Below are 12,244 nucleotides of genomic sequence, written 5' to 3'. Positions count from 1 at the left end.
TTTTGGGTTGTTTCTTTTTTTTCTTTTTTTTTTTTCTTTTTTTTGTTTGTTTTTATTGAGATGAAATTTTACAGTAAAACAAACCTGTACAGAAGTGAAGGTCAAAAATGCTGCAGTTTTTATTCACCCAGGAAGTTGCTTTAAATTAGTGGAAAAGAACAACGTTATATTTAAAATTAAAAACTGCAATTTGATCAGAGAGTTTACTCCAATTTTTATGATATAACTAGAATCAGAACACACAGGCTGATGACACCCACTAGTCCGTGTCCTTTAGTTCATTAACAGCTTATGATTCTCTATAGTGCTCTTCAACATTCAAATATGGAATAGCCATCTAGTTTCACATTACACATATCTGTTTCTGTTAAACATGCTGTAGTGTGAACAACAACATCAACAAGACACATATACACACTTTGAAACTCACCTCATTTGAAGAGAAGGTTAAAGTGTGTGAACGACCTGACAGATTTGGTTCTGTCACTAACCCTGAAAGTTCACAACTTGGCTTGCTATGGTATGTATCATCTATGACAATTCTACTCTGCAAACAAGTGGAAATAACGTTTTATTAACTCACTCCTTGGAAAAGCAGGTCATAAGGTGACATTCTAGTAATTTTGATTTTTGGTTAAAATAAAAAAGCAGTAAAACTCAGTTACCTTTAGAACACACATGAAATGCACTAACTACATAAAGCATCTGACTTGTTTTTGTTAAACTTCTGAATTCAAAAAAACACAGTAACAAATTTAAATCAATATCCCCAATAAGAGCACCTTGTGTGCAGAATTGGTCATAACCTGAAATGTTGTTAAGTACGTAAGGAAATACATGTGGTTACTTTTTCAGCAGGCACCCCATGCTTCAGGAGAAGCAATTTAAAATGCATTTGTTGGAATTATTCATGCCGAATTTGTATTAAACTGAAGCCCACACAAGCACTATGAATGTGCTTCAGAAGGTGATGGTTTTTATCTCCTGTTGCAGAGATAAAAATCCATCCTAATTGTTTGTGGTCATCAGGATTCCCATGGCACATGGGAATACGCCCATATCTTACAAGTTTGTGAAAACGAGAAGTAGGTTTAGACTAGACTTCACAGCTGCCCACTGTTGAACCACTGTAGTCAACAGTAAAGCAAACGAGATTTAAATTAGTTTATTAATAGAGAATACAGAGCTTGGCCAAGGACAAGCTTTCGAAAAACTTTAAATTTTGATTTAAGATACTGTACTGTATTGCAGTTCCTTTAACAGCTTCAATGAAGGTGGTAAAACACTGTAACAGGTTGCCCAGAGAGGTGGTAGATGCCCCATCCCTGGGAACATTCAAGGTCAGGTTGAACAGACCTCTGAGCAACCTGATCTAGGGGGGGTGGACTAGGTGACCTTTAAAGGTCCCTTCCAACCCAAACTACTCTGTGATTCTGTAATTCAGTTTTGAGGTGGCTGCATTTGAGGCACAAAATCATGTAATCTGAAAATTACTGTATATGAAAAATACCACATAAATGCAAAATATCTTTAGAAGAATTTTTATAGTATATGGACTATATCAAGCTATGTAAAATTTCTTTAAAGTACCAAATAGTGTAAAAATACTACAACAAAACCGAACATTTCAGATGTTAAATAATTACTCAGATGTCTTTAGAAAAACTAGTTTAAATAAACATTAGTTATGCAGTTTGACCACCTGAATATATTATTTGCAAAACAGAACACTCTTCTGAAATAAAAGATTGTTACTTTAGAAAAAAAAAATTAGTATTTTATTACTTCACTAAAATAATAAATTTGTCAAAGCAAAATTCAGGTTAGAAATATGACTAAGATACTATCATGTGACTATCACATTGAAAGAATGTAAAATCATACTGAAAGAATGTAAAATCTTCATAGCATTACTGTTTACATTCAGTTATTACACTTAGTCTGTGTTTAAAGGAAGTTTTTTTGATCCTTATGCCTGGCTTAGCATCTAAAAGCAGCAAGATCTGAAACTTAGCCAACCAGTACTGGTACAGCCTCAGGCAGGTTACATGAGCAGCCTGGGACTCAAGCTGAAAGACTCTGAAAAAACCTGATGCTACACCTGAATACTTCACAGCAATTTGGTAAAAAATCCTTCTGAAGAATAGTAATGTATCTCTTTTCCAGAATATTCTCTAATTTGATTACCTCCATTTGCAACTCAGATTGTGACCTGCATGATATTTTTCTTTAGTGAGTGAAAAATAATTCTGCCAAAAGCACACATCCTACTTTTGCCTTTCTAAAATTTATTTCTCGGCACTATTCTTTGTTGTCTACAAACAGTAAGAAATTACTTTACCATTATTTTCTCTAATTTTCTTTAAGTCTCTAATCAAGTAATTACACTTTTAAGGATGCCATACCACACCCCTATATGCATAAATAATCTGAAATTCTAAATTAAGCTGATCTTAAAGACATTTTTCTTCAGTAAATTATGCTCCCATAAGAGAACTACATTTTTGCCATTATATTTATCGAGCACTTCTGTATTTGTGTTCTGATTGCAATTTAACCTGAACTCTCAATTTTCTAGATTATTCTATTTTTGTTATAGGAGCATACACTTGATCTGTGCACTCCCTTATACTCTAAATTAATGATACACATTTCCAGCCTCAAATAAACACACCCCAAAAACCAAGGAAAAAACCCATCACCACCATAACGCAACAAACAAAAAACCTCAAATCACAACTTGAGTTTTCCTGCTACCTTTGTGTGGTACTGTCCATGACTGAAAAATGGTGTTCTATTTACCATGTAGATTATTTTATTAATTACATTATATTTTAGGCACTTCTTCAGTCTTCTAGATTAAAAATTATTACCAGAAATAATAGAATACTTTGTCCATCAACCAATTCTCAAATTAACTTCAACCCAAACTGAAAATCTATTTAGGAGCTTTTCTTTTAGCCACCCTCCATTCACTCTTTCTACCTTTACAGAGAAAATCAAGAACAATTAAGAACCAAACCGGTTAAAAAATCCAAACCCAGCATTATGATATTTAAGCAAAAAGCTTAGAAAAAACATGAAGAAAACACAGCCAAAAGTAAAAGCATTTGAGCATCAGTTGTAATGTCTTCTCCACTTCCTGCACCTATTCAGTTTTTAGAAGGAGTAATTTCCTTTTAAGGATTTAGAGCCAATTGCAAAGATTTTTGATCCTTGAAGAACATAGAATTTCGATAGAAGAGGTTTTATAGGTATGCTTTCTATGATTTTAGATACTAGAATATAAATACTTTATACCACACTGCTCTTCCTTGCATCAAAAATGAAACGCTGTGTACAAGCTTACAGAAGCTAAATAGAGCTCTGGAAAAACAGTGAATATGAACAATATTTATGTGTGTGTATCAGAGAATGGCACTAAATGAAGGGGCAGAGAATGCAAAGGGACTAATTTAAGGACAGTGTAGTCCAGAAGTTCCATAAGGCTAAAGAGTCTGCAAGCACTCATCATAGGATTTTAATTCCTGTGTTTCTAGATTTCACAAGCAGCAAGAAGTTGACTCATTACATTGTCAAACTGTAATTTTAAAACTAACTTAAGTATCATTTTAAGAAAACAAAAACCTTCTAGGTGCAGTAACTCTTAGAGGCAAATTGTGCAGAAACAGAAACCAGTTAAAATATAATTACATTTCTTACATCATCAATGCTAAAACACAACTACAAAAATTATATACAATGCAAAATACTTATTACAAGTGAGAGACTTTTTATATGACAAAGTTCTCATTTAAGAGTTTCTACTTTTACCTGTTCTTTAAGAAATGCTTTCACATGATCATATGGGATATTACAGACATAAAAGCAGCAAATACTATTGCTACACTTGCTATAAATTGCTTTATTTACACATTTGGGGTTAACACCAACAAAAAGAAGTATTCTTTCCTTAAATTCTGGGAAGATGACTTAGTTCCTGTTTTTATATTGTTTTAGTAACAAGACTCACTGCTGAGTGGTCAAGCACATTTCTTTGTCAGCTTTAATGTCTTTTCATAGCAAAACAAGCCAAAGCCTTGTTACTGTAGTGCAAATGTAATTACCAACTCCAGGTTAAGATCTAGAACGATTAGTCATTCATTCCAAGGAGCAGCCACTGTCACGTTACCATCTTTATAAGAGACCTCAAACACTGCAAAGTGAAAATGGCCTGACTTTGGAGAGGACAAGTATGATTTTATGATTAATGAATGTATGAGAATCTGTTCTTCAATGGGATCAGCTTTCTCCCATTTTACAAAGCAGGAATATAGCTGGAGACTTGCATAATCTTCCAGCTGCTGTTTTGCAACTGGCACTAAGGAAAAGAGCAGCAAGCAGCAATTACATGCTGCAGCATGAGAAGGAAACAACAAAAAAAACCCCAAACCAGTAGCAAGAAACCAGCTGGAAGGTTTAAGTGATAAAACTTGGATAAAGTAGACAACAATAAGAAGAAAAGGCTATTATTTCAGGGCAACAAAAGGAAGAGAGCACCCAATCTGGTAAGATCTATACCTTTTTGATGGCCAAAAAGAACTTCTATATATAAAAACCTTAAGAGGTGCTTAAGCACATTACAGGTGCTTATAGTAGAAATGCAGCAGTGGGACTGAGAAAAATTATTTGAATCAGAAAGGAGGAATGAAGAGGGGATGAATGGGTTCTTCAGAATCAATGACTTTGAAAGATAAACCTCTGAATGTTTATCTAGACAGAAAACATCTCTTGATAGCTTTGCTGCAGCCTATTAAGAGATCAACCATGCACTCCTATTTAATCAAAAATTTTATCAAAATATATGCATATACCCTGCAAGATCCTTGGTTATGTACAGAAACACCTTTTGGCCACTGCACGCCTCAACAGAAGCGAACAATGCAGGAGCATTGACGCACACCGGGCAATATTCTATAAAGTTCTGTTCTACTTCAGAGATCAAAAAGTTCCTACTCATATTAAGTTCCTGTGTTATAGTAAGGTACTGGATGGTTCTAAACCCACTTTCTGTAATTTTTAAAAACTACATATGCTGATAACTTAGTCCTATCACAGGGACTGTAAATTTACAATGAGAAAACAGAAAGTAATTTAAAAAATGTATTAGCCTTTTAATGCAATCAGCATCTGGAAACATGGAAAGCAAACTTATTATCTGCCATCTCTGCAAAACATCAGTGACTCCATGGACTACAACCTGGCAAGTTTCTTTTCTGGATATGCAATTTCTCTCTAATAACAGAAGAAAAGGAAAACATGAAAGGGTATTTTGCCCATCCAAAGTGAAGAAAAAGTGTGAAACTCAAGAATAAACTTAGCTTATGAGGTTGCTCAAATAACTATAATTTTCAATCTAACAAAATCCAAAGGAAACAAGAATGAAGTTAATAAGTTTGTTGGGAACAGTCTTACATTTAGACTTAGTCTTACCAAACATTTAGATAGTGCACACATTAAACTTTTTACTTTTTAAAGCTATTTCTTTCAAATGGTTTTAAACTATAAAGATGGTAACTTTATGGCTACAGACTGAACTCTGTAGTGTCACTTTTAGGACCTGGTTAAAAGGTTTTAAATTATTAGAACATTATCAGTTACTCAGAAGTAGTTTCTTGGAAGAGACAGTGTTCTATGGACATGCTTCTTGGCTTTCAATACTAAATTTGTTAATGAAAACCAGGATGCTATCCTTTCTCCAACAGTCTGGTATTCCAACCCTACATTCTAGTATGGTAAGAACTGGTTGGCCAACTGCTTGGAAGGCTGACCTCTATTTATGTACACTTCCCCCAAGTACTAGGCTGGGAAACAGATTTGGCTTTTAAAGCTATGCCTTCCTAAAGCTAGCATTACTTTTAGCGTTATAAACCAGCGAAAAAACATACTCTGCGATTTTTCCTTGTGTTACTTCAGCCTGAATAGCCACTACTGATGTTTCAATTAAAGAGGAGGGAACAGGAACACTCAAACAGTGTCTGCTTGCAAGGGCTGTAAATTCTCAAACTTCTGCAGCAACGTTTGTAAGAGGTGATGTGGTCATGGACTAAGTCATTAGGCTTCCACATACTAACCACTGATGTTTTTTCTTTATCAAGATGCAACATTTAAATATTCAAAGCACAAATCAGTCATCTTTACCTTGGTTCTGTTCTTCTCTTGACCGTGCTCACAACCATCCTGCCCGCTCTGGGTAACGTGCAGGCTGCTACTAGAAACTGGAGGCTCTTTGTGGCTGTCTCCAAACCAAGAGAAAGGCATGCAAGTAGGAGCAGGGGAATCTGAATCTGATGCAGATAGATTGTTGCCAGAGTCATCCAAGAGTTCTCGGGAACCTCTGAGATAAACAGATTAAATTGTGTTTAAACAACAATAGAAAAACCTCCATCCCATCCCTCAAACACACAACCCCCGCCTTAAAAACAAGAACAAACTCAAAACACTCAATACTTATTTTCACCAGTTTCACAGCACAACTGATACCTGAGCTGATATTTACCTTTAAAGATCCATGCAAAATAATGTGAGTTATTTAACAACACAAATTTAAGAACTTTTGCAGTATTTCACACAATTAAAAAATTTCAATATACTAATTTAATTTACTTGACATTCATCTTTCTAAGCAAAATAAAGTTTTTATATATAATTTGCTCTGCAGTTTTCTGTGTATTTTTTTCTTATTTAATGAGATTAGAAGCTCCTCTCTACATCATTCATCTTCATATCATTTTGTCACTGTTAAACATGAGTGTACTTCAAGATCACAGTAATGATACTTTTAAACACATTCTTAGGTTACAAATTTTATGACTGCAACACGTATGTACTGAACTAACAAAATAACTACCTGCTATCCAGAGAACCTCTTAGATTTTCTTTTTCTTGCTTCTTACCCTTGCCCCCAGATTTCCGTAATCCCCTGAAGTGAAAAAACACAAATTTCATACAGCATTTACATTTAAACAGTTGCAACATTTTTTAAATCAGTAAACTAGTTTTTACATTGATTTCAACAGTTACAAAAAGCATCTTGTTACGCAAAGCATGATTTTGCAGATTATAGATGCAAAAAAGTTGCCATTCATGTTTTAAGAATGACAGTATCCTTTCAAAGACCACATATAACCAAAATAAAACCAGAAAATGCCCGAAGAAACATAGCATATAGCAGATACAACCAAGAGGAAGAACACAGTTTTATTGCTATATAAGTATTTCTATGCATTGCACAGTGACTTGAGCCAAGTCACTACCTACACTATCTGTGTGTGAAATAAGTTATCATTTTTATATTATATATTATGATGCATTTGTGGCAGTACCAGTTTAAGTCTTCAATGTTAGATGGCTTCAACAAGCTTTATACCTGTCTCCAAAGGAGCAAGACTTACTGCAAAATGTAGCAACTCTTCTCTCAAATCCCCAGAGTTCAGTTACCACACTATTTCCAGAGAATATGCAGCTTGCACTTCTGTTTTACCCCTGTGGGCAACCTCATTTTTTAAATGAAACTCAGAAATCTGCTCATGCCTGCCTCCAAGGAACAGTTCAGTAAGCAGAGACTATAGCCAAAGCTATGTAATGACACCTCTGCTGTAGAAGGAATTAAGGCAAGAAAGGTATCTATTTCATAGTATAACACCAGCAGGACATAACATTAGAGTTTAGGCACCAACAATATTTTGGCATAAAACTACACGTGTATTTGCAATTTAGTGTATTCAGTGGTGTATTCATATAAAAACTGAAGAACCCCAAGGAATTCTTTGACAGGAAAAAAGTATAGATAAATAGAAAATGTGGTAGAAACATGAAAGGAGCAATACAAATTCAAGATGATCAAGACTCTATCCAGTGATGTTGCTATGAAGTAGCATTACTGGATTTCCTCAACATTTTATTATTTAGATAACATGATATTCTCAAAAGTAACACAGGATACCATTTTTGTCCGAAGGAACAAGAGTAAAATCTTACCCAAAATCTGGAAATCTCCTTTTGGACTTCCCTGATGATGTTCCTTCATTTGTTTCTACTGTCCTGTCTTCATTTTTCTTTTCTTCTGCTTTCCACAGGGGGGTGAAAAATAAAAACATTATTTTAAAAATACCTGCAAGTTTCAAGTACTAATGACAATGCTTGTAAGGAAGATACTAAAACCTGAGTGAACATGTTAAAATTCACATTCTCACATGCAGACACTAGCTGAAAATACTACTGCCATATCAACCTAAGTTATTCTCTATGATATCTTCCCATCATTCTGGTTGTGCTGTGACACTGAAAAATGGCAACACAACAGTTACTTATGACTGTTCAAAAATACTGCTTTTGATAAAAAGAATTATTATATTATAGAATTCTATACTGCCTACAAAAAGATAAAACTTGCCACAGTATTTTGCTTCAATGAATTACAAACAAAGGATAGTTTAAGATACTTTTTTCTAAACCTATCTCCTCCTTTCGCAAAATGTCAACTTCAAAATACACAAAACAGATAATTAAAACTAGATAATCGGTATAAGATGCATGAAGGAAACTAATTTTTAAAGCAACAGTTGAGCAAGTAGAGCATTTAATCATCCCTTATTACGCCTGAAGTATTATAGATGTTCCTTTTGTAATTTTTTCTGGTTCAGTAGCCTAGGCCAGTTACTTCAAACGTGGGCTGTGTATGCAAGCTGCCAGCTCCAGAAAGTGTGCCTAACCAACATGACAGTCACTACCTGAAGAGCAGACAGATCCTAACAAGCTGAGTTTCTTGGAAATGGTATAGCAATTGTGACAATTCTAAAGAAACAACTGGGACTTCGAAGCTCCTCCAACACTCATATTTTCAAAACTGCATACAACACCTCTTAGGATCCAATTTTTCACCAAATAAAACATGTTCAATACCAACTTTTCAATAATTAAATAAAATTAGGTGATGAACTTAAGCATCACACTACCACTTCTCAGTGGTTTGTAAGAGATTACTGCAAGTTTTAAATGTACTTACTTTTAAGTTCACAGGCTACTAGATGTTCTTTAAATAATTGAAATATGTTTTGTATTGCAAATCAGGTGTTTCATAACTAAGCTGCTTGTGAGAGAGATGCTATCTGCTTTTTGTGAGACAAAGCAGACTTTAAGTTCTGCCTTCAAGACAACTCCTGACATGAAGTAATGTACACAGATGCCTTCAAGGACCATAAAACCCCAAAATCGTGTTTATTACACAAAACTAAAGACAATTCCCTACCACTTCATCAGCTAATAATTACAGAAACATGTAATGATTATCTCAAAGCTGACATACTGAATTATCAGGATAGTCAAGAGTTTATCCCTTTTTGGTTTTTTTGGCATATCTGATCAGTAGTTTCTGATCAACATCAGAACTTTAGCTGATTAGTTAACCACTCTTTCTAAACATGTAACAACCAATAAATTATTAACTACAGTTAAACTCGTTATTTTTTCTGTCAACTTAAATACAAAAGCAATAGAATTACTTTTAATATTGACATTTGTTTCCACCTCTATTTCCAGAGGTAATATTTAAGAAAAGAGCTAATTTCTTAAATCCAACACAATAGGTTAAAATACAGACTGATACATGAATGTGTGGGAAGGTAATAGAAAGGATTATTTCAATGAAATAATAGGTAGACATTTAAATATGGTTAGAGAGCAACAATCTAGCAGAAAGTAGTATTTGCGCACAAAGAGCAACCTCTTTATAGTAATCCTCATCTTTGATGTACTCCAATAATTAGCTCCTCCAGGGGCCAATTTAAAAAAAAAAAAAAGGTGTTTGCAATGCTTCTGCCACCACAAAAAATGTAGAAAAGAAAGCAAAATCAATATATTTATATATCAGGTACTTGTTTTGATAAATGGTTTGATTTTTTTTTTAAACTAACAGAATCACAGAATATGCTGAGTTGGAAAGGACGCACAAGGATCATCGAGTCTAACTCCTGGCCCTACACAGAACCATCCCCAAGAGTCACACTATGTGCCTGAGAGCATTGTCCAAATGCTTCTTGAATTCTGGCAAGCTTGATGCTGTGACCACTTCCCTGGGCAGGCTGTTTCAGTGCCCAGCCACCCTCTGGGTGAAGAATCTTTTTCTAATATTCAACCCAAACCTCCTCTGACACAACTTCTGGCCATTCCCTGGGGTCCTGTAACTGGTCACCACAGAGAAGAGATCAGTGCCTGCCCCTCCTCTTCCCCTCACAAGGAAGTTGTAACTGCAATGAGGTCTCCCCTCAGTCTCCTCCAACTGAACATATCATGTGCCCTCAGCTGCTCCTCACACGACTTCCCCTCAAGGCCCTTCAACACTTTCATTGCCCTGCTTTGGACACTCTCTAATAGCTTAATGTCTTTCTTGTATTGCTGGGTTAGAACTATTTTTAAGACTTTATAGAAACACAAATTGAGGAGAGCATAAAATAAATCCTGTTTCAGGGTATTAAAAGAAGGGTTTTTCTGAGCTCTATAGAAAAGACAGCAAGTATCATCTGCCTTTTATACATTTGTGCTAGCTGATTACAGAAAATATCAAATTTTTAAAAGATTATATTAGATGCCTTTTCAAATTATTCATAAGAAAAAAAGCCAAGTATTTCCATCAAATAATGCTTAACAGTGACTAGGTTGATTATAAACCCTTAAGTCTTACCCTTGGCCTCTTTCCCTTTCCCTTTTGCCTCTCTTTGTTTAACATTCTTGAGATACCCTTGAGGAGAACTTGGAGTCATCTCTTCAGGAGGAGGTGAACGAGGAGTGGTGGTGCTATTTTCGTTGCTTGGTTTGTGTACTGGAGAAGAGTGTGTGGAAGCAGAAGGACTTGACTCTAGAGGACTTTCTGTGCTTTCTCTTTTTTCCAGCTTTTCACTCTTTCGATCTGAGTCATCCAGGCGTGGGAGAGGTAATTTTTCACTTGTTTCTAAGGTCTTGGTTAGGTACATAGTGGAAAGTTCTCTGTTGAGAACAGTATCTTCTGAATCCTCATCCTTCAACAAAGTCAAAAGTCATTTTATAATAAACATGACATATACTCATTTACTGTATGATCTTTTACCAGGATGGAAGGATATGTTATGCTACACAAAGTTGATCAGTTCTGAAAATTTTCTGAATGTACTCGCTTGCGGAGACCATCTTGAAACTCATTTTATAGGCTTTCTGTTATCCACCTTTATATAGATCTTTTTGCACATCAAAAATCATCTTTTTCTAGTCAAGTCAGAAATGTTCTGCTACACCTTGGGCATTCCAATTCAATGTAACCACTTTTCAGTCTAACTGAATTAGTTCAATGTTCTCCTTCTATGACAGGCTCTCACATACTGACTATATACACCTCAATTCTTCCACTGTTTTCCAGAAACACGATAGAACATTTTACTGGTATACTTCTTGTGAACTTAAATGACGACTTATGGAGTAATGAAGCATTTCAGAAGTATTTAGTTTTTGAAGAAATCTGGTAACTAACTTGTTTCAGGTGAAATAATAATAAGATAAATGAGTATATTTCACAACATGTCGCTGTATCAAAATCTCAGTAAGCAGAATACAACAAGCTTGCATAGTTCTTTGCTAACTTCAAATTAACTGTGCCACAAAAACATGCCAGAGTTCACATATATGGTATGAACCCAAAAAGGGTTTTTTCACTTGATACAGCATAAAAATGTGATGCTTTGGCACAGCCTGAATGAAGCATGGACAACACTTAAAATTGCAAATACTGATAAAACTCAACACATATTCAGGTTCCTGTATGCATAATTATCTACCAATATCAGTACCTGTAGATTTGCAGTCTGTTGTCCAGCCCCAAGAGATTCTTTCAGCTTTGATCGAGAAGGTGGCTGGCGTTTCACTTTCAAAGCAAGCTGAGCTTTTGCTTTGTGGGCACTGGTGTCTAATCTGGGAGTATCCCCAACAAAAGCATCAAAATCTGCAACAAATAGGAACTTCTTTAAAAAACCAAACAAATAAAACAGCACAAACTGGTAGGCAAGTTGACCAACCCACCGTCCAGAAAAATATTCAGAATTTAGATCAGAATTATTCTACCTGTTAACCATTACTATAGGAAAATACTCTTTATATTATACTACACTATTTAAACACATTCTGATAGCAATTTCTAGTTAATTTGAAATATACTTCTACTCAACTTCTTCAATTAAAA

General features: G+C 35.0%; 1 protein-coding gene across 3 annotated transcripts in view; it reads right to left on the bottom strand.

Moving 5' to 3' along the window:
• Window positions 1-159: 159 nt before the first annotated feature.
• The window catches only part of LOC108508353 (neurabin-2-like), a 37,247-nt gene continuing 25,162 nt past the window's right edge, over window positions 160-12,244 (bottom strand). Inside the window, exons 12-17 of one of the 3 annotated variants that reach the window (XM_017837099.1) lie at window positions 11,856-12,007; window positions 10,721-11,054; window positions 8,020-8,107; window positions 6,890-6,961; window positions 6,181-6,376; window positions 160-547 (exon numbers count right to left, since the gene is read on the bottom strand). In XM_017837099.1, coding sequence (XP_017692588.1) covers window positions 368-547; window positions 6,181-6,376; window positions 6,890-6,961; window positions 8,020-8,107; window positions 10,721-11,054; window positions 11,856-12,007 — 1,022 coding nt within the window. In that variant the 3' untranslated portion in view covers window positions 160-367. The remainder of the gene's footprint in view (window positions 548-6,180; window positions 6,377-6,889; window positions 6,962-8,019; window positions 8,108-10,720; window positions 11,055-11,855; window positions 12,008-12,244) is intronic. The other 2 variants (XM_017837105.1, XM_017837114.1) reach the window with 2 other exon arrangements.

The sequence above is a fragment of the Lepidothrix coronata genome, unplaced genomic scaffold (genome assembly GCF_001604755.1).
Source record: "Lepidothrix coronata isolate B3197 unplaced genomic scaffold, Lepidothrix_coronata-1.0 Scaffold7, whole genome shotgun sequence".
NCBI lineage: Eukaryota > Metazoa > Chordata > Aves > Passeriformes > Pipridae > Lepidothrix > Lepidothrix coronata.
Note: the sequence above shows the minus strand (reverse complement) of the source record. Positions and strands in the feature narration are given on the sequence as shown.